Source organism: Podarcis pityusensis, assembly GCF_964106645.2.
Source record: "Podarcis pityusensis genome assembly, chromosome: 18".
In the NCBI taxonomy this organism is placed as follows: Eukaryota; Metazoa; Chordata; class Lepidosauria; order Squamata; family Lacertidae; genus Podarcis; species Podarcis pityusensis.
The window spans coordinates 455,472-478,677 of NC_138043.1; the positions used below are offsets into that span (position 1 = coordinate 455,472).

Consider the following 23,206-nt stretch of genomic DNA (forward strand, 5'->3'; position numbering starts at 1 on the left):
TGCTTGCAAAGGCTTCCCCTGGGGGCATCTTGTGGTTCCTTGGGAGGACAGGAGGCTGAACCAGGGTGGCTGCTACAGAGTTCTTCTCATGTTCTTATGAATTACTTTAAAGGGGGGGTTAGGCAAATTATCTCTGTGGCCCCGATGGCCGTCTCCGAATGGCAGTTGCCACGGATCACAAGAAACCAAGCCTTTAGCATCACCGGCCCTGTGGAACTCCCTGCCACTAGAGGCTCAGCAGGAGTCTTCTGTGCCTGCTGAGAACTTTCCCATTCCACCAGGCCTATGCAGGCTGCTGTCGAACCACAGGATTGTAGAGTCGGAAGGGACCCCAAACCGCCCCCTGCAATGCAGGAATCTCCGCTAAGAAGACATCCTTCCACAACACTGAATTGGTGCCTGCCTTTAACCCTTGTAGTGGCTTCCGTCGCAGGGGTTTATGCTTTTATTGCCGAAAACCTGCCCTGACACCGCAGTATACAAATACTCTCATGGGTAAATAGGAGGGGAGGGAGTTGCTGTTGCTCCCAGGTGCTGCTCGTGGCCTCGATCCAGGAGGCTCTTTTTATGAGTGTTCCTTTTGGGCCCCTGGCTTGCATCCAGCGGCTTCGCAGTGTAGGCCGAGACAGTTGTTTGTGCCAAAGTGAGGGGTGCTGCTCCTCCTTCCAGGGCCTCAAACCCCCTGCAAGTAACAGTTTGCCTTCTCCTGCCCTGGCTAATCTCTCCTCCTCTCTCTGATCCAGCAGACAAAACAAGGCAGGCGTGAGTGGGTGGGAGCTGAGGCCTCGACCGTGAATCCTGGCAAGATGAGGGTTTTCCCCTCAAACACGTCCGTATTTTCCATTTCTGCTCCCTCGCAGCTGTATCTCTCCCTCCAGCCTCCATCTTTCCACTACTGCTCCCAAAACTGGCCACTCCAGCCCCGGTTTTGGCCCAGGTTTCCCCCAATTTCTTCCTGAGTTTTCCTCTGCTGCTGATTTGCAACTGCTGTAGGGAGCGAGCGAGGAATTACGGGTTGTTTTGGGGGCGAGGAAACAGGGGAACCGTAGACTGCTGAGTCCTGAAGTCCTCTCCACTGGCCTGATCATCCTTATTAGTAATATTAGTAATATTTAGAATTCATTTCTTAGGGTTGTGGGTCCCTCATTCCCCGAAGGTCTCCACGCAACTCGGTGCACGCTTGAAATGTCTTGGGGAGCCCAAGGAAAGCTCTTTGCCTGCAGGAACAGCCTCGCTTCCTCAATTATTTTTTTTCCTTTCCTTGCTGCCGAGACTTTGCCTTCTCAGAGGGTGGCAAAGTTCAGAGGTGTGTGTGGGAAAAACAGCGTCTTGTAATGTTTGCTTAGGTGGGAACATTCCTTAGCAACAGTTTCCTGCGACTTAAAAATAAAAATAAAAATCCTGGGAATTCCTGTAAATCGTAAGCTGGTCTTCGCTGCGATCCACTTCCTTCTCCCACCCCATAACCCCGTCCTCTTGACACGGGAAACTAGGCCTATAGATAGCTCTGGATTAAATCAGCCCCGTTCTCTCAAGGGTGTGATGTTTCTTTAAAGCTCCAAGAAAAGCAAAGGAAAGGAATATATTTCCTGTTGCTGGTGTGAGAGCTATTTCTTTATTTATTTCAGACGTTGGCGCATCTATTATTATTATTATTATTATTGGTGGAAGTTGGCAACCGGCGGTTGCGGCACGTGCGTTTTCCCATCCTAGCAAGTGATAATATTTCCACCACCAACACACGCAAGGTGGGGCTTCTGAGAACACGCAGAGAGCCCTGCAGGCCAAGACTTTATCTTCTTTCCATCTCTGGGCCAGTAGTATCCGCGCTGCTGTCGTCGCATACATAAAGAATAGTTTCCGCTCCTTTGGTACAAATTCCTAGTACAAAAAAAGCCTCTGTTTTTTTCACAGACGTTATTTTAACATTTTTTTTCCAGCTCATTATGTATCATTTCCCAGAATACTCTTGTTACCTTGCACAACCACCACATGTGGTCGAAAGTGCCTTCCTTCTCCTTACACTTCCAACATACATTTGAAGCAGTTCTATACATCTTTGCAATGACAAACCCAGACAGCATCTTAAAAAGCAGAGACATCACCTTGCCGACAAAGGTCCGTACAGTTCAAGCTCTGGTTTTCCCAGTAGTGATGTATCAAAGTGAGAGCTGGACCATCAAGAAGGCTGATCGCCGAAGAATGGATGCTTTTGAATTCTGGTGCTGGAGGAGACTCTTGAGAGTCCCATGGACTGCAAGAAGATCCAACCTCTCCATTCTGAAGGAAATCAGCCCTGAGTGCTCACTGGGAGGACAGAACGTGAAGCTGAGGCTCCAAGACTTTGGCCACCTGATGAGAAGAGAAGACTCCCTGGAAAAGACCCTGATGTTGGGAAGGATGGAGGGCACAAGGAGAAGGGGACGACAGAGGACGAGATGGTGGGACAGTGTTCTCGAAGCTACCAGCATGAGTTTGACCAAACTGCGGGAGGCAGTGGAAGACAGGAGTGCCTGGCGTGATCTGGTCCAGGGGGTCACAAAGAGGCGGATGCGACTACACGACTAAACAACAACAACAAATACCTCTTTGCTAATTTTGTAGGTGTTAAATACCAACGGCACATTATTTTCATATAGTTCTCCTTCAATGCGCAGCGCCGGATGCAAAATTCTAATTTCAAACACGGCAGTCTCGGTCAGGCCAAAGGGGTCCCATCCAGCACCCTGCGGTCACGGTGGCCAACCACAGGTGACCCCGTAAGGGAAGCCCCCAAACGCACACCAGAAACTGGTGGCGGGAGGCATTGACCACCTCCGAGGGAGGAGACCGGAGATAGCTGGACGCAGCATGGACAGGGACTGGCCACCTTTTCTAGTGGCAGCCTGGCTCACCTGCGGCCCTGACTTTCTGCACAGTTCCTGGTGCAGAGGCGCGAAATGATGGTGGAAGACGGAAGGCCCTCGGGTGACGGCCAGGGGTGCAGGAGCGGCTTGCGCCGTGCCCTCCCTCACGCAGCCTCCCTGCTGCATGCTTTCCCACTTAGCAGAGCGCACGCATTTGTCCCTCTGAGCTTCCACAGGAGGCCCGTCGCTCCGGAATTCCTGTGGAATGCTGGCTATGTGGCCACGCTGGAATCACTGGGCCCGGACCGCCAGGCGGCTCCCTGACTGTCAGCTGGGGGGCGGGGGGAGAGGAGGATGACAACGACGATGAAGGCCTCTCCTTCTTTAAAAAGAAATCTGTGTGGAACGGAGCTTGCCAAACGAATTTGAGAGCGTGCAGGCGGGACAAGAAGCAGCCCGGAGCAAAAGGCAGGAATGGTTGGTGCCTTCTCACAAGGCCATCTAGAGCTGTGTTGTCGCCACGGACTGGCAGCGGCTCTCGAGGGTTTCCGGCAGAGAGGGTCTTTCCCAGCCGTTGGGGAACTAGGCCTTTTGGACACTGAGCAGGTGCTCTGCAGCCGAGCGATGGTCCTTCCCTTCAAAGTAAACAAGAAGGTTCTAGTCCTCATGATTACGGCTGGGCATCGGAGAGGCAATCTGTCTGGAGAGGCAATGGAGCACGCCTCCGGGGGTGAAGTCAAACCGCTGCGTTAGCAGCACACCAAAGTGACCTCCCCAGGGTGCAAGGCTGGGCAGTGCGTCGGAGGGGGGTCCCACGCCCGCCTTGGCCTTGCTGAGGGGTCCAGTGCAAAGCAGAGTGGGCTGCCTTTAGCAGGGCAGAGGGGCTTCCGGGACCCTCACTTCCTCCACAGATGTTGCCTGCAGAAGCCGTAAGCTCACCAGGGAGTGATTCTCAGACGCCTCCGTTCTCGAAGGAAGGAAGCAGTGTTTTCTAGCTGCTTGGCCTCGGGTCTTTCTATTTATTCGTTGAATTTATAAACCGCGGTTCACATAAAAGATCAACATAAAAACCACAATATATATATATAATCAAAATAAAAACAACAACCCAATAACGCCCAAAAAAGAGAGCCACATTTTAAAAGCGAATAGGATGTCAATCAGACCAACCAAAGGCCTGGTTAAAACGGAACGTTCTTGCCTGGTGCCTAAAGGTGTGCAATGAAGGCGCCAGGCGAACTTCCCTGGGGAGAGCATTCCACAGACAGGGAGCCACTGCAGAGAAGGCCCCGCTCTCGTGTTGCCACCCTCCTGACCTCTCGAGGAGGAGACACACGAAGGAGGGCCTCAGAAGATGATCTCAGAGTCTGGGTAGGTTCATATGCTCTTGCTCCCCTGAGTTAACAACAGCCCTGCAGGGCTGGCCCGTGTGGCAGCGGTTCTGAGGGTCTCTTGGCTCCTGGACCTTGTGGGCCTCCTGCTTCTCTTTCTCTTCTGCTTTCGTTGCTGTTCTTTAGGTAATCGGAGCTCTTCCAGCAAACGTTCCCCGCGTCTCGCCCGGGCACGACTCGCTCCAGATGTTTTCCTGGAATTCCCTCTCTCTGGCGTTCCCCAGAATCCAAAGAATAACAAGTGCAGGCCCTCGCAGGGGTGAAATCCTGCTCCTCTGATTTCTATCCCCTCTCCGCCGAGTGAGGCTGTCCGTGTTTCAGTACGAACCAGAGGACGGAAATGGAGGGATTCCCTTTCCTCCTCTTCTCCTCCCTGCCCCTCAAGATTCTGCAAAAGGGATTTGGGAACTTTCCCTTGTCGGAAAGTTGAACTGCGGAGCTGGGGTGGGGGTGGGGAGGAGATAAAAATCTCCCTTCTCAGAAGCCAGAACAGAACGAATTAATGAACTGCTGAAATGCCAAGAGCTCTACCCGCGGTTGCAAAGTCTTTCACGTGCTGCTGCGGTGTTGCAACAGCCTTGCGTAAGACGGGGTGCACTCTTCCTCTTCCCACAGATGGGGAGCTGCCCTTGTACGTTACGCGCCAAGTTGCCTGCCGGATCCGCAGCTCCCCGAGGCCTTTCCCCCCCGACCCCTTTTGCAGACGCAGCCCCTGGGAGCGTGCGATCTGACCTGGGCCTCTTTGTCTTCATCCACGAGTGAAATAAAGCCTTTCAAAGTTTTGAAACTTGGAAAAATATATATGGTTTTTTGGTTAGTCTTAAGATTTCACATGCAGCTGTGGAATAAACAGCTTATCTGATACTTCTGTTGAGAATCAATGAATGGCTGTGGAAACGTCCCGGGGGGAACGTTTGCTGTTTATTTCACCATTTCAAAACCAAGCCGCTTACAGCCGGTCTCGGGCCCCTGGAAACCGAGTCACGCCTTGGGGAGTCACTACCCAGGTGCATCTGAGGTCAGCCTAACCCTCACCTGTGCCTTCCTTCCTTTTTGAAACCACGCCTGTCCCAAAATGGACTCTTCCCCCAAACTGCAACCCTGCTGAAGTTGCCTGTCTGGGTTTTACTCAGTCTTGTTCCATGTGGCTTCCATACCATGGCTCCAAATCGCCACCCTCCGGTCACGGCAGTAATCCGGGCTCACCTCCTGCCTCGCTTTCAGACCTGATTTATTGCAGTTTTGACCTCGGAATACATGGCAGCATCAGCTAGCCTGGCAGAGCGCTCTCGAGGCATTTCGGGGGTGCCTGCCGAAAGCTCCCTCCTCGCGGATTTCTGGGGCTACTGTTAGCTTTTTACCAAAGCTTTCCCCCTTGCAAATTCAGCTCGTTTTGTTGGTTCTGGTTCAGCAAGCAGGTGGATTAGCGGCGAGCCGCCCCTGTGAATTGTCCGCTAAAGTTCCCTGCCAGTTCTGCGTTTGGCAGTAGGAAGGACTCTCCTTCCTTGGAGGTTCTTAAGCAGAACGTGGGTGACCCTCTGTCCTGGATGCTTTAGCTGAGATTCCCGCATTGCAGGGGGTTGGACTGGATGACCCCTGGGGGTCCCCTTCCAAGTCTACGATTCTAGGATTCTGTGACACGGAGAAAGCGAACAGGAAGAAGTCCCCCATCCCACCCCTCTTGTCGACATCTAGCAAAGCTGAGTGTTGGAAGATTCAGGAAAGACAAAAGAACGGGCTTTTTCACACAGCACATGGTCAAAACTGTGGAACTCCCTGCTGCAGGAGGCACCAACTTGGAGGGCTTTAAAAGAGGGTTGGGCAAATTTATGGAGGAGGAGAGGGCTCTGGAGGGGTACTAGCCAGGATGGCTGTGCGCTGCGTCCTTGCTCAGTATCCTTCTTAATGTGAGTTGCTAGAAACTGCAAGAGGGAAGGGGCGTTGCTCTCGAACTCAGGTCCTGCCGTCAAGTTTCCCCTTGGGGCGCCTGCCTGGCCACAGTGCGAAGAGCAGGATTGCGGATGAGATGGGCTGCCTTTGGGCTGACCCAGCAGTCTCTTTCTTCCGTCCTCCTGGAACAAAATCTCCCTTAGGCCTCCTCCGCCTTCTGTGAGGGATTCTGCAGGAAGTTCTGGGACCGGCAGCAAGCGGAAACCAAGGTACCTTTTGTATTCGGAAGCAGGATCACGCAGAAACCACCCCAGAGCCGTCACGGGCACAAGCGGCCGCAACAGGACTCGCGAGGAATAGGAAGTCCGGTGGGTGAACGCCACCTCTCTGGAGCTGACATCACCAGAGTCCCGGTCAAAACAGTGCGGAACGATGGGGCTCTGGCTCTCTGTCCGCGCACGGCCCGGGGGTCACGTCTGCCCAGACACCACCTTCCTTCCTGCCCCGGGAAGCGGTTGCATCCTGGCTCTCGACCCGGGCGTGCAGAGGGCGGCAGACGCCAAGCAGAGCTGGGACCCCCATCAGCTGTGTGCCGCCTTTAGGCGTCCCTTCTTTTTAAAATTATTTTTAGCGGGCAAGCGCTAGAGGCCGGGGCACGGCTTAATGAGGTTGTGGCGAAGATTGGGCAGATGTTTCCTCCTCTGGCGCCAGATTCCTGCTTCCTTGACTTCAAAGTCTGCAGGCCCTCTGTTCTTGCTGCTTCTGGTCGTGGTGGGTTCAAATGTGCTGTCCCTGAATCCTCTTTCCTCAGTGCAGCCCCCCGGGCATTTTCACTGAGCTCTTCGCCAGCAGCTCCTTGAGGGAAGATGCTTTTGCAACTCCCTTCATTATTACTGTTCGCCTGCTCCGCCAAAGGTGTTCCCTCCCCACTCAAACCCCTTTGTGCAATTGCTTTGGGGAGGGATCCTATTGCCTTGATTCAGCGCTGCTGCGTTTAAGGGAAAGGCGAGGAGTACAGGGCTCCTCTTGGGCTTGCTTAATAACCGTCCTGGGTTTGCAAGCAGGGAGGCTGACACTTGCAGGAGCAGAAGGGTTTGTGCTTGTAGGGGAAAGCAGAACGGCTGCCACATGCCACAGGGGAGCCAGCGGGGTGGAGAAAGGAGTTCGGGGGAAATTGGGGGCTGAAAAGAAACTTGCTTCTTCTTTTTTGACCTCTAGCAGATTAATAAAAACAAAACACCTCAGAACAGAGGCGTCAGGTGGGCAGTGGCTGCATCCCTTTCTGAATAGAGGCATCACAGGGGGTTGGACTAGATGTGTCTTCGGGTCTCTTCCACTTTTGGGAGCAGAGATGGAGAGCGCCAAGGCAGTGGCAGGATCTGCTACTTCCCCCTCTTCCTCGGTCATGTCTTGCAGGATCTTGGCTCCCTCCCCACCCTGAATGTTGGCCCGTGTAGACTGTCTTGAGCCCAGTGGACAAAACCGGCTCTGGACAAGGCAGCCTTCATTCCGCGTCCCTGCGCAAGAGAGAATCGGGGCTGCGTAGTTTCTCGAGGGAAATCTCTCTCTCTCTCATGCACATATACAAACACACCCACTCAAGTTTCACTCTTCAGATGGCTGGAGGGCCTGTTGCTTCCCTGCTATCAGATAAAAAAGATGAATGAGTTCAAGAAGAAGAAAACTGGTTTTGGTGCTTGTTTTAAAGTGCGCCTTATTTATTTGTTGTCTTAAGCTGCTTCCTTTGCAGATAAATTTCACTGAGTGGGGTTTGGTTTTTTGTGGGAGGGGAGGTTCTTGTTTTGTTCTTTTAACTATTCATTTGTGCTTTTTGGCTTGTATATTTTTATCGAAGGGCGGCATGCAAGTCTGACAGATGAAAATAAGTTGTGTGGAAAGGCAGGGAACTCCGTTAGCGTCGACCCGTAAGGAGCAGCTCGCGGTGTTTCCTCAATAGACACCCAAGGCAGGAACAGGCAGCAAAAGGCAGCGTCTTGGATTCAGGGCTTCTTCGCCCGCCCACAGCAACACTTTAAATTTGGCCCAGTAGCATCTTGGCAGCCGGGGCGGATTCCTCAGCAGGCTTGTCACATGTTGCCGATAACCAGCTCCGGTCAGCAGCCTAGGCGTTCTGCGCCCCAGGCCCTGGCTTGCCCCGGGGGGTGTCCCAGCGCTGGCTTCCCCCCTCAGCAGAATCCTCTTCCTCCTCTCGGTCATCCTGCCGGGTCAGGACACAGACCAAGATGGAGATGTCCGCCACTGGAAAGGCGCGTTGGGGAAAGCGCCCGGTGAAGCTGAATGCCGGAAGGTTCAGGAAGGAGCTGTGTTCACCTTTGGAACTGCCTCCCACAGGAGTTGGGGGAGGCCGCTGCCATGTATTCCGAGGTCAAAACTGCGAGTTTCCTTTGGGGCCTCCGGAGAACGGGATCCTGGGCTAAACGGGCCCTCTGCCTGCTCCTCTGAGGCGCTGAGAAGGCCAGAGTGACAGCGTCTGCCTTATGCACAAGGGGAAGGTTCTGCACCCCTCGAAAGGCCCGATTCTGACATGGACCGGAACCACCCTGCAGCTGAAACGGTGCCTGTTTCATATGGTGGGGCTATTTTGTGGCAGATGTGAGTTCAGTTCCCGTCAGCAGGACGCTGAGTCTGAGGAGCCTCGCACAAACACAAACCTCAAAGCCCAGGCGCGCCCTCCCTGCAGAGTTGTCTGCAGTTTTACTGGTGGGGAGGGGAGCCCTCTCTTCTCCTCTCCGCCCCAGAAACAGATTTCTGCGTGTGCCAGGTCTCGATCAGGTCCCAACTTTGGCTCAGGAGTGGATCTGACACACCCATATTCCAGTCGGCATTGCCCGTGCAGAAGGCGTGTGCTTGTTGGCATCCTCCGTTCAGGACTGGCTTGCTTTCCTGTGCCCTGGGCTTTTCCAAAGCGGGTTGGGCTAGATGACCCTGGGGGTCCCTTCCAACGCTACAGTTCCATGATCTATAAGTCAGCCCACCTGGCCCTCGTTGCCTTCATGGACCGGCAGTCAGTCTGTCCCTCTCTCTCTCTCTCTCTCTCTCTCTCTCTCTCGGTTTCTCACTTCAACCTGGGAACTTTTTCCGCAGTTGCCGTCTCAGCGAAGTGCGCAGGGTGGCTTCAAAAGAGGGATAGACAATGGAGAGGGCGATCCTGGCAACAAGCATGGGGCCTCTGCAGCAGGGAGAGTCGCATTCAAATCCTGCTTGCTTGGCTCCTGGGAGAACTGGGCACCGGATTCCGGCGCCCTTCCGTTTCCATGTTTCATGGGAGTACAGCTGCCTCTTTCTACGGTGAGAGGCAGGGCACACCTTCGGAAAACCCGTAGTTTAGTGGTTAGGGTACCTGCTCCGCATGCAGAAGGCCCATGGGGCATCTCGGGGGGGAAACCCCAGAGAACTGCTGCCAGTCAGTGCAGGCATTACTGAGAGCCTGCCGGGTCGGGCCAAAGGGGGCCCATCCCGGCCGGCAGCCTAAATAAGAACGATGATAATTTTATTATTTGCAGCATGCCCATCTGCCCCAGCGGCCATCCAGACACCCCAGCAGGATTCAAATGCAAGAGCCCCTCCTCCTCACAAGAGCAGCCCAAGGGTCTATATGACTGGATATTCAATTTTGCATTCAATCCAGCCTTTTTTCAGAGCAACGAGGAATAGTAGTAATATTATTTATACCCCTTCCCATCTGGCTGGGTTTCCCCTGCCACTCTGGGCAGCTTCCAGCAACAATGAAAACACAATAAAACGCCAGAGCTTAAAAACTTCCTGATACAGTCAATCTGAACTTTATTTCTAAGGGAAGGATTTTGACCGGGGGGGGGGGGGAGACACACCTGATTCGAATGCGGAAGCTCAGTCACTGGTAGGGGGAAACCCCATCTAAAAACCCAGAGGGCTGCTGCTGCCAGTCCGTGCCAGCAGCAACGAGCCAGGCCTGGTAGAGACCCGCTTCCTGAAACCCTGGCCAGCCACTGCCAGCCAGTGCCTGGCTCTATAAGGCAGCTCCCTCCTTGCATGCGTCTCCAGGCGACGCCATTCGCTAAGCTCCTCTTTTTTTTTGCTTCTTCTGTTGGATCTGGCATGCTATTTATCGCAAGCCCCGATGCTGCAACGTGGCGTTCAACTTTTTCAGCGCTGGATCTCAGCTGCGGAAAGAGGCCGAAGGGGTTAAGGATCTGTTTGCTTTGTGCAGAGGCAGGAAAAATGTCTTGAATGACGCCCTCCTCCCTTCGCCACTCCAAGCAGCCAAGGCATTGGTTCAGGGAGAGGGCGGTTCTCCTGGGGGAGCCCTTTTTCCCGGCCTGGATTTCTCGGGATCGGCAGCCATGTTACATATCTAGAGATACATGTTTATATATTTTTCTCCTCCTCCCCGTGGCCTGCGGTCTGGACTCACGCCAGGTCTTTTGGTTTGCTTTACTCCTGTTATTATTATTATTAAAATAATGGCAGGCAGGCAAAGAAACGAAAGGGAAATCGAGATTAGTCGCAACAACCGACAGTGGAGAAGTAACAGGATTTGCTACAGTTGTAATGGTAATGTTCCGTGGCCTAGACTGACTCAATTAGGTATCGGAAAAATATACAGAGAAATAACCTTGAACCTGAGAGGCAGTGTGGTGTAGTGGTTAGAGTGTTCTGACTAGGGCCTGGGAGAGACCAGGGTTCGAATCCCCACTCGCCTCGAGCTCCTTGGAGATGGGATATAAATGCAATACTTGGTTGCTGTTGAGTCGTTTAGTCGTGTCCGCCTCTTGGTGACCCCCTGGACCAGAGCACGCCAGGCCCTCCTGTCTTCCACTGCATCCCCCAGTTTGGTCAAACTCATGCTGGTAGCTTCGAGAACACTGTCCCACCACCTCGCCCTCCGTCGTCCCCTTCTCCTTGCGCCCTCCATCTTTCCCAACATCAGGGTCTTTTCCAGGGAGTCTTCTCTTCTCCTGAGGTGGCCAAAGTCTTGGTGCCTCAGCTTCAGGATCTGTCCTTCCAGTGAGCACTCAGGGCTGATTTCCTTCCGAATGGAGAGGTTGGATCTTCTTTCAGTCCATGGGACTCTCAAGAGTCTCCTCCGGCACCAGAATTCAAAAGCAATACTAAATGAATACTAAATCCAGACAGGACAGACAGTGTGAGGTGTGTGTCTGTGTCCCAGATTTTGCGTTTGAGAAGGGTTTTATAGGGTTGCCCCCTCCAAAAAACACATGGGTTGTTCTTCCTATGTGCAGGCGACAACCAACTTGCTAGTACCCCCCCATGAGATCCCGTTGTGCAAGTGATCTCTTCCTTGGCTGGATCTTTCTCAGAATACAGGAGGGGCGAAGAAGGTGATTAGAACACCTGCTTTTGGGGGGGGACCAGGTACAGAACAGATGTACACCAGCATCTCCAAGCAGGGCTGGAAAAGGCTGTTTGAAACTCTGAGAGCTCTCAGAGGCGACAATACTGAGCTGGTCGGATTTGAGGGTCCGACTTGGGGCAAGGCAGCTTCCATCATTCCCATTAAGCGAGCCCTTTATTCAGAATTGTGGAGACTGCCATCCAAAAAGAAAGGACCGGAGCTGTTGGCCGCTCTGGACTATTTCAAGCGACAGTAACTAGGGGAGCCACCCGCTGGAGGCCCTGTTCTGTGTGCAGCCCAGCCTAATGGGAAGCAGTTTGCCCCCCAAACTGGAGGACAGGTAATGGGGTGGCCCAGCTCTGTGGGCGGGAGGAGACGGAAGGGTGGAGACATGGGCAGGCATTGCTCTATAAGAATAATTCTCTTATTTATAGCCTTGTTGAATGGTCTCTTTAAATGTGAAGGTTCATTATTGTTCCACAAGATGTGTATGTCTTTAAGGGCCAGAGCAAATAACGAGACCCAGTATTACAGCTGTGGAACAGTATAGCAGGTGCTGCTAAGTTGTGTTAATTAAGCTGTGTCAGCAATTGGCTATAGTATATAAAGAGCAGCACCTAGCTCTCTCAGTACCCTGGGGGTTGGATGGGTCATGCTTGCTGATATCTTTAATGTAAAAGGAGTTTTTGTTTTTGTGGTTAAAACCTTGTTAAAGTTATTTTTGAGTTCCTTGTATTGTGTGGTCTCCCCCACAAGCTTTCTGCAGAGCAACTAATCTGCAAATAGCCAACAACCCTGCCCATCTGGGTGTTTCCCCAGCCACTCTGGGCAGCTTCCAGCACATATAAAAGCACAAGAAAATTTGAAAAACTTCCCTTCAGATGTCTTCCAAAAGCTGTGTTTATTTCCTTGGCATCAGATGGCAGGGCACCACCACCGAGAAGGCCCTCTGCGAGAGGCGGGGCTTGCGGGGCATGTTCTCATCCATTTCTCTCTTTCTCCTCTGCTCCCCGCAGTCTGCCCTTCCGCCTGCAAGTCCCAGGGCTGCACCCCGGAGGGCACCTGCTGCCACGCCGAGTGCCTGGGCAGCTGCCTGGAGCCCGGCGACCCGGAGAAGTGCCTGGCCTGCCGCCACTTCAGCCTGGAGGGCAGGTGCGTGGAGAGGTGCCCCGCCGGGTCCTACCGCTACGCCGGGTGGCGCTGCGTCACCTTCGACTTCTGCCAGGAGCTGCACAACAAGTGCAAGGCCGCCCGCCAGTCGGACTGCCCCGTCATCCACAACGGAGAGTGCGCCCCCGGCTGCCCTTCCGGCTACACCATGAACTCCACCAAGTGAGTTGGTAACACACACAACGGGGAGGGAGGCGGAGAAACCAAGGGGGGGGCCTCTTCTCATCGGCAACCGCCCCCCCAATATCAGGGTCTTGCTTTCACTCCCTGTCCCCATTGCGAGAGTCTGTGCAACTCACTGCTTTGTGGCAGTCGAGACGCCCTGAAACAGAGCAATAATAATAAAAGTGATGATTTGGGGAAGAGAAAGAGGTCAGCGCAACGCAGAGTGAGCCCCCCAACCCGTTGAGGAGGAAGGCATTGAGGATTTAAAGCCCTTTTTCTGCCAGATACCGATTCCTGAGGGCTCTTGTGGCGTGGAGAGAGCTGGACACCCTAGTCTCAGAGATCCTCCCCTTTTATTTCAGGGGTGTCTGAGCCCCCACACTCCCGCTGGGGGTCCTTGTCCGAAAAATGCCTCCCTACGAAAACATTAACATTTCGTTTTGGAAAACGATTGAGAAATAGCATCTAGCCTTGGAACAGCTGCTAAGATTTATAATTGGCTAAAAGACAGAGGTGAGGGGAGCTTAACTACTGCTCTGTCCTGATTGATGGAGAGATAATTGGTCAGTAGGATCTCTGGTTAAACTCACCTGTTACGAAAGAACGCGCACAATGCAGCCTAGCAGGTTTGTGGGGAAATGGGCATTTTGGGTAATGCTTTGGAAACACGTTTGGTGATCATGCCCAATCTTAGGCGGCTATCAACCTGCTGTAACAATATTTCTGTTCTTTATCTTTGGTTTATCTTGTTTATTAATGGATGAAGGAACGGAAAATGGGGTCGGGGATCAACCACCGAGCAATTTCATAATGTAAAAAGCGGCGAAAGCGAATTCGCAGACTTAAAACAGCGGGTTGCGCCCCTGCCCAGAGGAGACTCGTTGAAACGGGCCGATTCGTTTCAGTGGGTCTCCTCTTAGCCCAGTGAGAACAGTTAGAACAATTCCAGAGCTCCGCTTACTGAAAGAGGCAGACCTTCGGTCGGTCCCAAGGAGCCCCTGCCTGATAACGCCACAGGAGGGAGTTTAATCCACGCTTAATGTATGTTTGATATTTAAGATATCAACAGAGTTACTTGTATTTATCAGAGGCAGCTTAGGGTCACAGGGGTCTCTGAAATTTGCCTGCTGTGAGGATGGGGTGAGAGGCTGGGTGGGGGGCTGTTGCCCCTCCAAATGCAAGGCATCCCCTTCTTGTCACCCCATCTAGACCTATCTAGACCCCATCTAGATCTGGGGGGGGGGGTCTTCTGCCTCCCTCTTCTTGGCAAACCAGCTTCCTGACGCTCTTGGGCAAAGCCAGGAGCCAGAGGAGGAGAGGAAATGGCCTGTTCTGATCATTCTCAGGAAAGGGTAGCTAATTGGCCTCTAATTGTGGCTGACGGCAGCAGCAGCAGCGGCAGCAAACCTTGTTCCTCCTGCACCGGATGAATGTTCTCAAAGCAGATGACATTTTCTCCGAATGCTCTTTTCCCGAACCTCCTTGCTATGACGGGGTTGTGAAAGGGAGGGGGCAGGAAACAGGAAGCAGAATCTCGAAGGCAGGCCCCTCCACAACATGCCCCCCCCCAGCAGGGTGCTGAAGGACCTTGCAGCGGGGACCCTTTCAGCCATCCTGTTTTGTTTGAGCTCGATTTGCTTGCTGGGGAAGAGAGATTAGAACAAGGCTTCGGTCTGTGCCGCCCCACAGCCCCCAAGGCACTGTCCTTGTCCCGAGCAACACATCGTAAACCTGTGGAACTCATTGCCACAGGAGGCAGTGATGGCTTTAAAAGAGGACGGGACAAATTGCCGACAGCTGCCCTGCCTCCATGAATCCTAGTTGCATGAAACCACAGGAGGGGAGAGGACTCTTGTTCTCAGACTGCACTGGCCACTGGCCTCACCCAGCAAGCTGTTCTGAGGTTCCTTTCCTCTCCCCTGTTGGGAATGTGGGTCTGCAGGCCCCACAGGGCCATCCCAGAGGCTGCAGGACAAGCCAGACTCCCTGAGCTTTTCTGAACGCGCGCATCGGTTCTGGCGGCGGCAAGAAAAGCCCCATTTGCAGCGCAAGAGGCATCTCCCTTTCCCCGCCGTGTCTTTTCTGCAGCCTGCTCTGCACCCCCTGCGAGGGGCTGTGCCCCAAAATCTGCGAGTTGCCCGTCAAGGAGAAGACCATCGACTCTGTGACGGCGGCCCAGGAGCTCCAGGGGTGCACCGTCGTCAACGGCAGCCTGACCATCAACATCCGCGGAGGAAGTGAGTTCCTGGGGGGCGGGATGTGGGGGGAGCCAGAGGGGCCTCTCTCTCTGCCCCACGCCAAGTCGGTCACCTGGAAGCTGGTTCTGCTCTTTCTCTGGGGGACACAAGGGCTTCCTTCTCAAGTCCAGAACCTCACGGCTTCAGCTCAGGGGGAGCCTTTTCAGCGGAGGGCCACATTGCCTTCTTCCGGGGGCCTTGTGCCGATTTGGGGAGCGGAGAGGGCCAGAGGGGAAAGCCGGCAGAGCAACGGAGACGAGGGCTTGGTCCATTTTGTAGGCCTAAGGAGGTCATGGACAAGCTGGAAGGTGCGCAGAGGAGAGAATTGGAATCGTAGAGTAGTGCGTCAGAAGGGGCCCAATGCAGGAATCCCAACTAGATCATACATATGGAATGATAGAGTTTGGGGTGTTTAGCCTGGGAAACAGGAGACCGAGAGGAGATACGAGAGTCCTCTCCAAATATCTCGAAGGCTGCCCCGTGGAAGTGGGAGCAAGCTTGGTTTTCTGTTGCTCTGGAGGACCTGAACCGATGTCTTCCAAGAAAGGCGATTCCGACTAAAAGTTAGGGCAGAAAATTTGTTCGCACCACGCCAAGCTTTTTACCGATAAGAAATCCCTTTGGGGAAAACCCAGAACTAGGATTGGCCTCCGCATTGCTTGGGTGCTCTCATTTCGAAAAGATGTCTATCCATATTCTGCCAATGGGAAAAGAATTATTTTGATACTAGAATACGCCCAAATGCTTCTTGAATCTTCCTGCCCCTTGGAGAATTTTCTGTGGACTCTTTTGGTCGGTAGTGGACTCTCCTTCCTTGGAGGTTTTGAAGCAGAGCTGGGGGGGGGGCGTCCTCCAGGGATTCTTCATCCGAGATTCCTGCATTGCCAAGGGGGTTGGGCTGGATGACCTTTGGGGGTCCCTTCCCACCCCGCAGTTCCGTGAGCCTGTGAAGCAGGAGGGCCAGTTTCTAGGCTGGCTCAGCCCACGCCTCTGCATCCTCCCTGCAGGCAACATTGCAGCTGAGCTGGAGGCCAACCTCGGCTTGATTGAGGAGATCACGGGCTACTTGAAGATCCGACGCTCCTACGCCCTGGTCTCCCTCTCCTTCTTCCGGAAGCTCCACCTGATCCGAGGGGAGGCCCTGGAAGCCGGGTGAGTGGGGCCCCTGGGAAGGGACGGCTAGGAGCAGGGCTCCGATCCTCGCTGGGTTGTGCGGCTCTGCCCTGGCCTGCCTCGCAGGTGCGTTGTGGGTATCAAATGGGGGGACGGGACATGCACGCCAGCCTGAGCTCCCTGGAGGAAAAGGGGGGTTGGACATGTCCAAAAACAGATCGGGAACAAACGCTGGCGTCGCCAAGTGAGCGCTACTCAGAGTAGACCCACTGTTTGCTTGGCAAGAAGCTGTAGCTCAGCTTCAGAGCTTTGTGCCCCAAATGACCGGAAGAATCAGAAATCGGGAAGACCAAAATTTAAATAAGGAATGGGGAATAATTCTAATTCTAATTCTACCCCGCCCATCTGACCGGGTTTCCCCAGCCACCCTTAAAGTAAACAGTTGTATCTGAAAGACCATTGTAAACAGTTAAAATCATTAGTAGGATTGGAATAACACTTGTAGTTTAAGGGTGAGTTTTGGACGCAGCGGAGAGGTAAAAGATTTGGATTATCATAAAAGATGCAAGAGGAAATGATTAACAATAGGACCCATAGAGGGGGGAGTGCAAGAGATTCCTTGGAATTATTATTATTATTATTATTATTATTATTATTATTATTATTTTATTTATACCCTGCCCATCTGGCTGAGTTTCCCCAGCCACTCTGGGCAGCTATCTTGTTTTTATGTTGTATGTTGGAGATATGACTGTAAAGTTTTAATCTGAAAAACCAAATAAATAAATTTCTAAAGGAAAAAGAGGCAGAGAGGAGTCCAGCTGGAGAAGAAGCCAGGGCGTCTTCCTCTCCTGCTGCAACTGGGAGAGGGATGAAGAGGGCAGAGCAAAGGCAGTTGAGGCGGAGAAGTCTCAGATTGCTTGGGAAGGACAAGATTTAGGCGGCTGGGGGAAGGCAGGGGCCTTCAGTGCCTCATTGGGGATCTTTTTTTCTTTGAAGGAAGAGTTCCCTTCCCTGGCAGCTAGTGAGTTCTTGCTGAGCCCGCTCCCCACCTTGGCCAAGGGGCATCTCTCTCTCCTCTCCCCCTGGCCGTATTCACCTTGCTCTTTCCCCCTCCCCGCCAGGAACTATTCCTTCTACGCCTTGGACAACCAGAACCTGCGCCAGCTGTGGGACTGGAGCAAGCACAACCTCACCATCGCCCGCGGGAAGCTCTTCTTCCACTACAACCCCAAGCTCTGCCTGTCCGAGATCGACAAGATGGAGGAGATCTCGGGGGCCAAGGGGCGCCAGGAGAAGAACGACATCGCCCTCAAGACCAACGGCGACCAGGCCTCTTGTAAGCGGGGCGGCCGAGGGGTGCGCGCTGCGCTTTTGCACGCACAACGGTCCCAGGTTCGAATCGCGGCAGTTTTCCCAGCAGCTCCTGCCTGAAACCCCGGAGGACTGCTGCCAGTCTGAGCAGGAGATACGGAGCTAGATGCTTCAGAGGGAGAAGTAGCAGGCAGCTTCCGATTGCCCTGCTTGAATCACTTCTTCATCTAGAACCTTGAGGACTGGAGTCTTGCCTCCTTTGGAGTAACTCGCAGGAAAGGGCCGTGTCTCAGTGGCCAAGTAGCGGGTCCCAGGTTCTCCCCGCAGGGGCATCTCCAAGTTGGGCCCTGGAGAGCTGCTGCTGCCAGTCAGTGTGGACAGCAGTGAGGTAGAAGAGCTCTGTAGAAGGGCATTTCAGAAGAGCCTGGTGGCGGCATTGGCGGGATCAGGCCAGAGGAAAGACCCCCAAGCAGGACCCAAGGGTGCTGTGGGTCAGGGGTGTGGGGCCCCCCCATGCGCCGCTGGCTTCCTGAGACCAGAAGGGCTGCTCTTCAAGCTCCTGGGCCTGAGCTTTGTTATATTAATAATAAAACCCCCATTAAGCCTGCCCTACTCCACTTGGAGGTGGGGTCGAACCCTGTACACACCCGACACCCTCCCTCTGCTCTCCCAGAGGAGCGCTTCCGGGGTTGTCTTCCTCTTTCCCTCCTGGCCGGCGCCTCCTCTCTGTGTACGATCTATATGTTTGCTGAGTCTCGGCTCCCTCCCTCTTGCAGCGCCTGCCAGGTTGGCAGAACGCGGGGCAGCTTCTCCTCCCAGGGGCCTCCCTTGGCACCGACAGCCTCCAGGAGAGAGAGAGAGAGGGAAAGAGGGGGGAGAAAGAGAATGAAAAGGAGAGAAGGAGAGAGGAAGGAAGGCGAGAAAGGGAGAGAGGAAGATTGGGAGAAAGAGGGAGAGAAGGAGAGGAGAAGGGAAGGAAGAAAGAAAGGGAGAGAAAGAGAGGGAGAGGGAGAGAAAGGGAGAAAGGAAGAGAGGGAGGGAAAGGGAGAGAGGAAGAGAGAGGAGGAGAAATAGGGGGGCGTGCTCTTGGACTGGGGTTCTGCTTAAGGGCCTCCCACGTGGTTGGTGGTTCACAACATAAAGTGACACAATCAAAATGAATGACCTGAGCCCCCCTCCGCCCCCCGGTGGGTCCTTGGCCAGGCCCTCCCGTCTCCAACCTGCCTTTTCCGTCCTTCCTGCAGGCGAGAGCGAAGTGCTCAAGTTCTCCTACATCAAAACCACCTGCGACAAGATCATGGTCAAGTGGGAGCCTTACTGGCCGCTGGACTTCCGCGACCTCCTGGGCTTCATGCTCTTGTACAGGGAAGCGTGAGTAAAGTGGGGCGGGGAGCTCCTTTCTGCACTTTGGGTCTTGGGGAGGGAGGGGTTCTCTGGCTGGGATTCCTGCATTGCCGGGGGTTGGACTAGATGGCCCTGGAGGGGGGGGTCCCTTCCAACCCTTCAATTCCAGGATTCTATAACACACACATCCAGCTTGATCAGAGAGAGTTACAGCGCCTGCTGTGGCTGCAGAGACTGATGCAGGAGAGACATGTTTTGTTGCAGCCGGGGAAGAGGAAGAGGATGGTCCAGTCTAGGAATAAAAGGGGACGCGGGTGGCGCTGTGGGTTAAACCACAGAGCCTAGGACTTGCCAATCAGAAGGTCGGCGGTTTGAATCCCCGCAATGACGGGGTGAGCTCCCGTTGCTCGGTCCCTGCTCCTGCCAACCTAGCAGTTCGAAAGCACGTCAAAGTGCAAGTAGATCAATAGGTACCACTCTGGCGGGAAGGTAAACGGCGTTTCCGTGCGCTGCTCTGGTTCGCCAGAAGCGGCTTGGTTCTGCTGGGCACATGACCCGGAAGCTGTACGCCGGCTCCCTCGGCCAGTAAAGCGAGATGAGCGCCGCAACCCCAGAGTCGGCCACCACTGGACCTAATGGTCAGGGGTCCCTTTACCTTAGTCCAAACTAAATGTGAACATGCTCTCTTCTATACCCTAAAAGTCAACTGAAGAAAGAGACTGTGTATTTTCCCAATCCTCGCCCAAGAAGGATTTTAAAAAGGCTGGGCATTATTTGAAGGAGCGGTGCAGAGCGATTTCATTTGAACCCACAAGATCCCCGGCGAATCGCTAAGAACGTGCATTATTTAAGTTGAAAGGCTTCTCTGCAAAATAACTTAGGCTAAGGTGTCCTCCTGTTCCTCCTTTGTCTCGGGCGATGCAGAGTTTGGAGGGCTGCCCCCTAAATAAAGTGGTCAAGTAGATTCTGCCATTTCTGTAGCTGGGATTGAAGGATCGGTAGAGGCAGCGCTTGAAATAAAACTGAGAACGCGGGAAGAGCAGTCGCGGCCCAACCGGCTCAGTTTCTAAAAATTTCCGTGACCTTAATTCATTTCTGCAACAGGCTTTCACACGACTTCTTCCATTTTCACGTCTCTCCACCAAAGCGTAATTCCCTCTGCAGGTGTGTCTTTCTGAAATAAAAGCCGTTTCCTCCTTTTGGCCTTTTCTTCCCCCCCAGCCCCTTCCGGAACGTGACGGAGTTTGACGGGCAGGACGTCTGTGGCGCCAACAGCTGGACGGTGATGGACGTCGAGCCGCCTCCCCGCAACAGCGACACCAAGCCGGGGCACCTTCTGCGTGGCCTCAAGCCCTGGACGCAGTACGCCATCTTCGTGAAGACCCTGATCACCCACTCGGACGAGCGCAAGTCCTACGGGGCCAAGAGCGAGATCATCTACGTCCAGACCAACGCCTCGGGTGAGAGACTGTCCACGGTTGGAAGCGGGGGGCTGGGGTGAGAGGGGGGATTGCCCTGGGGTGACCTTTTGTCTCTCTTCTCTGCCCCCCGCAGTGCCCACCGTCCCCCTGGACCCCATCTCGGTGTCCAACTGCTCGTCGCAGATCTTCCTGAAGTGGAAGCCGCCCTCCGACCCCAACGGGAACATCACGCACTACAAGGTCTCCTGGGAAAAGCAGCCCGAAGACAGTGAGCTCTACGAGCTGGACTACTGCCTGAAGGGTGAGCTGCTGGCACCGCCCTGCCCGCCCGCCTGGGTCCCACCTAGTGCCACAGAGCTCAGGGAGCGGAGGTGGGGTGACAATGAGGGAGAAGATGGGGAAGAGGCGGTGTTGGAAACCGGAGAGGGAACAGGGCTCCGTGAGCGGGGAGAGTCGGTGGCAGAGAGCAGTCTAGGCGCAGAAGCTGAGGCTGGAGAGGAGGTAAGCCGAGAGGCAGAGATGAAGTCACAGGGGTCTCCCCCTCCTGCTGCAACCGGCTCCCCTCTTCGCTGGTCTCCCAGGGCCAGAAGAAAAATTTAAAAAGGGTGGCGCAGCGAGAGACAAGACGATGGCGCCTTAGACTGCTGGGGAAGGAGGAGCCTTCGAGAGCAGTGGGAAGGCAGACACTTTCCGACCCCGCAACTGCCTCCTTGGGGCAAGACCTGCTGCTTGGGTTTCCTTGAATCAAGGCCGGGTGCTCCTGACCCCCAGGGTGGCAGGGTGGGCCTTGGGTGGGGGAAGTTCCCCCAGATAAAACTCCTGCCCCCTCTTCTCTTTTCTGTTTCTTCTGGAATGTTGTCGCTGCTGCTTATCACGAGTTAGAAAAGGAATATATCTATCTAAAGAAAAAGGTTCTCCGTCGCTGCGACAGAGGGAGTGGGGGGGACTGTCCAGAGTCTGCCTGGTCTCCATGGCTCCCCCGTTGCCTTTCCTTGGCCTCACAACCTCCCCTCCCCGCAGGCTTGAAGCTCCCCTCTCGGACGTGGTCCCCCCCGCTGGAGTCGGAGGACTCCCCCCACAAGCCGAACGACAGCAACAGCGAGGAGCCCAGCCTGGAGTGCTGCCCCTGCCCCAAGACCGAGTCGCAGATCATGAAGGAGACGGAGGAGTCCGCCTTCCGGAAGGTCTTTGAGAACTACCTCCACGACATCGTCTTTGTCCCCAAGTAAGAGGCCGAGCGCGGATCCTCACCCCCCCCCCTTTATGGCTCAGGTGTGGGAGCAGGAAGCGCAAGTGGAAGAAGAGCCTGCTGCTGCCAACCAGTGCAGGCAGTGCTGGGTTAAATGGCTCTGTAGGCCTGTGTCAGGTCAGACCCAAGAGGATAATAACCGTGCTTAACCTGCTGCGGCTCAGTGGTTAGAGCCCCTGTGTAGCACGCAGACGGGCGCGGGTTCAACCCCCGGTGGCGTCTCCCTGAGAGCCCTGAGCCTGAATCCCTGCAGAGACACTGCTGCCAGTCTGTGCAGGCAGTATTGAACCCAAAGGAAGGTGTTTGTTTGTGCCCTTGGATCTTTGGGCAGGGGAAGGTGTGGGGTGCGTGACGGAGCCTGTGAACCCTGCCCTGCTGCGGAAGGGGGCACAGTCCAGCCGGGCGCTTGTGCTGCTCACAACCCCAGGATTAATGAGTAATCCCGCCGGAAAGGGAGCCAGGACCTGCAGCCTCTCTTTGCTCCCGGAGCCCCTTCCTGGGAACCTTTTGAAACCCAGAGCCTGAGCCGAGGCTGCCGGCGGATCCCTTTCTGCCCGCGCGTTTGCAAGACGAGGCCACGCACCAAAGGGGTCACACATCCCTCGACCAAACGCGAGGAGCCGATTGTGAATCGGAAACAAAGATGCAGTATCGAGCGGCGTATTTGCAGCAGATAATTAAGCAAGTGAAAGGAATTTGCATATGCGGAAGAATATTTTAAAAATAAATTTAAGGAACCACAGAGAGAGGGAGAAGGAAGTCAGGTTCTGAAATGTTAAATTGATTGTAAAACGAATGAAAACGTATACATTTAAAAAGTATAAATAAAAAGCAAAAAAGAATGTAATATTGAACAGGGATGGTGGAGGGGTGGGAATGGGGACGCATCCAGGACAGAGAGCGGGAAGTCAACTTTGGGGGGGAAACTGTAAGGAAAAAAAGGAAAACCAATCAAGATTAATGGGCAAAGTTTGAGCTCAGGGAGCTGAGAACTCTTTTTTAAAAGTGGGGGGACCCCTAGAAGGGCCAAGGAAAAGCCCCTCTCCCCCAGCGCCCACTCCTGCCCCAAAGGGAATCCTGAATGGACAACTCCAATTTGTTTCTGAGCTGCCCGGCCGCCCGCCCGCTTTTGGAACCGGGGCTCCGACCGACGCCTCTCTCCCCCCTTCTCCGCAGGCCGTCGGTGATGCGGCGCAGGAGGGACTTGGGCGCCCCGGCCAACAGCACCACCCCGTCCCCGACGCTGCCGGCCTTTGGGAACGGCTCCACGGCGGCCCCCGCCAGCCCCCCGGAGCCCAAGCCCTTCTCCAAGGTGGTCTTCAAGGAGTCCATCGTCATCTCCAACCTGCAGCACTTCACGGGCTACCGCATCAAGATCCAGGCCTGCAACCACGAGGTGCCCCAGGAGTGCAGCAGCGAGGCCTACGTCAGCGCCAGGACCATGCCGGAAGGTGAGCAGGGAGGCGCCTGGCCAGGCCGGTTTTACGGGGCGTGCGGCGTGCCCTCGTCTTCCTCACTTTCCATCTTGAGGGGCTCACGGTGGTGGCACACGCAGATCACCCCCCCCCCCTTTTATCCTTTCAACAATCCTGCGAGGTAGGCTGAGAGGCAGTGACTGGCGTCCGAGGTCACTCAGCGTCCTGAGTGGGGATTCAAACCCTGGTCTCTCCCAGGTCTGACACTCCGACCACTACACTGCGCTGGTTCTCC

At 54.4% G+C, this 23,206-nt stretch overlaps 1 protein-coding gene across 1 annotated transcript in view; it reads left to right on the plus strand.

Moving 5' to 3' along the window:
* The window catches only part of INSR (insulin receptor), a 49,088-nt gene that overhangs the window by 17,242 nt on the left and 8,640 nt on the right, over positions 1-23,206 (plus strand). Inside the window, exons 3-11 of the mRNA XM_080988746.1 lie at positions 12,500-12,815; positions 14,907-15,055; positions 16,063-16,207; positions 17,293-17,507; positions 18,727-18,853; positions 20,048-20,286; positions 20,381-20,548; positions 21,268-21,472; positions 22,673-22,947. Of these exons, the coding sequence (XP_080844872.1) occupies positions 12,500-12,815; positions 14,907-15,055; positions 16,063-16,207; positions 17,293-17,507; positions 18,727-18,853; positions 20,048-20,286; positions 20,381-20,548; positions 21,268-21,472; positions 22,673-22,947 (1,839 nt within the window). The remainder of the gene's footprint in view (positions 1-12,499; positions 12,816-14,906; positions 15,056-16,062; positions 16,208-17,292; positions 17,508-18,726; positions 18,854-20,047; positions 20,287-20,380; positions 20,549-21,267; positions 21,473-22,672; positions 22,948-23,206) is intronic.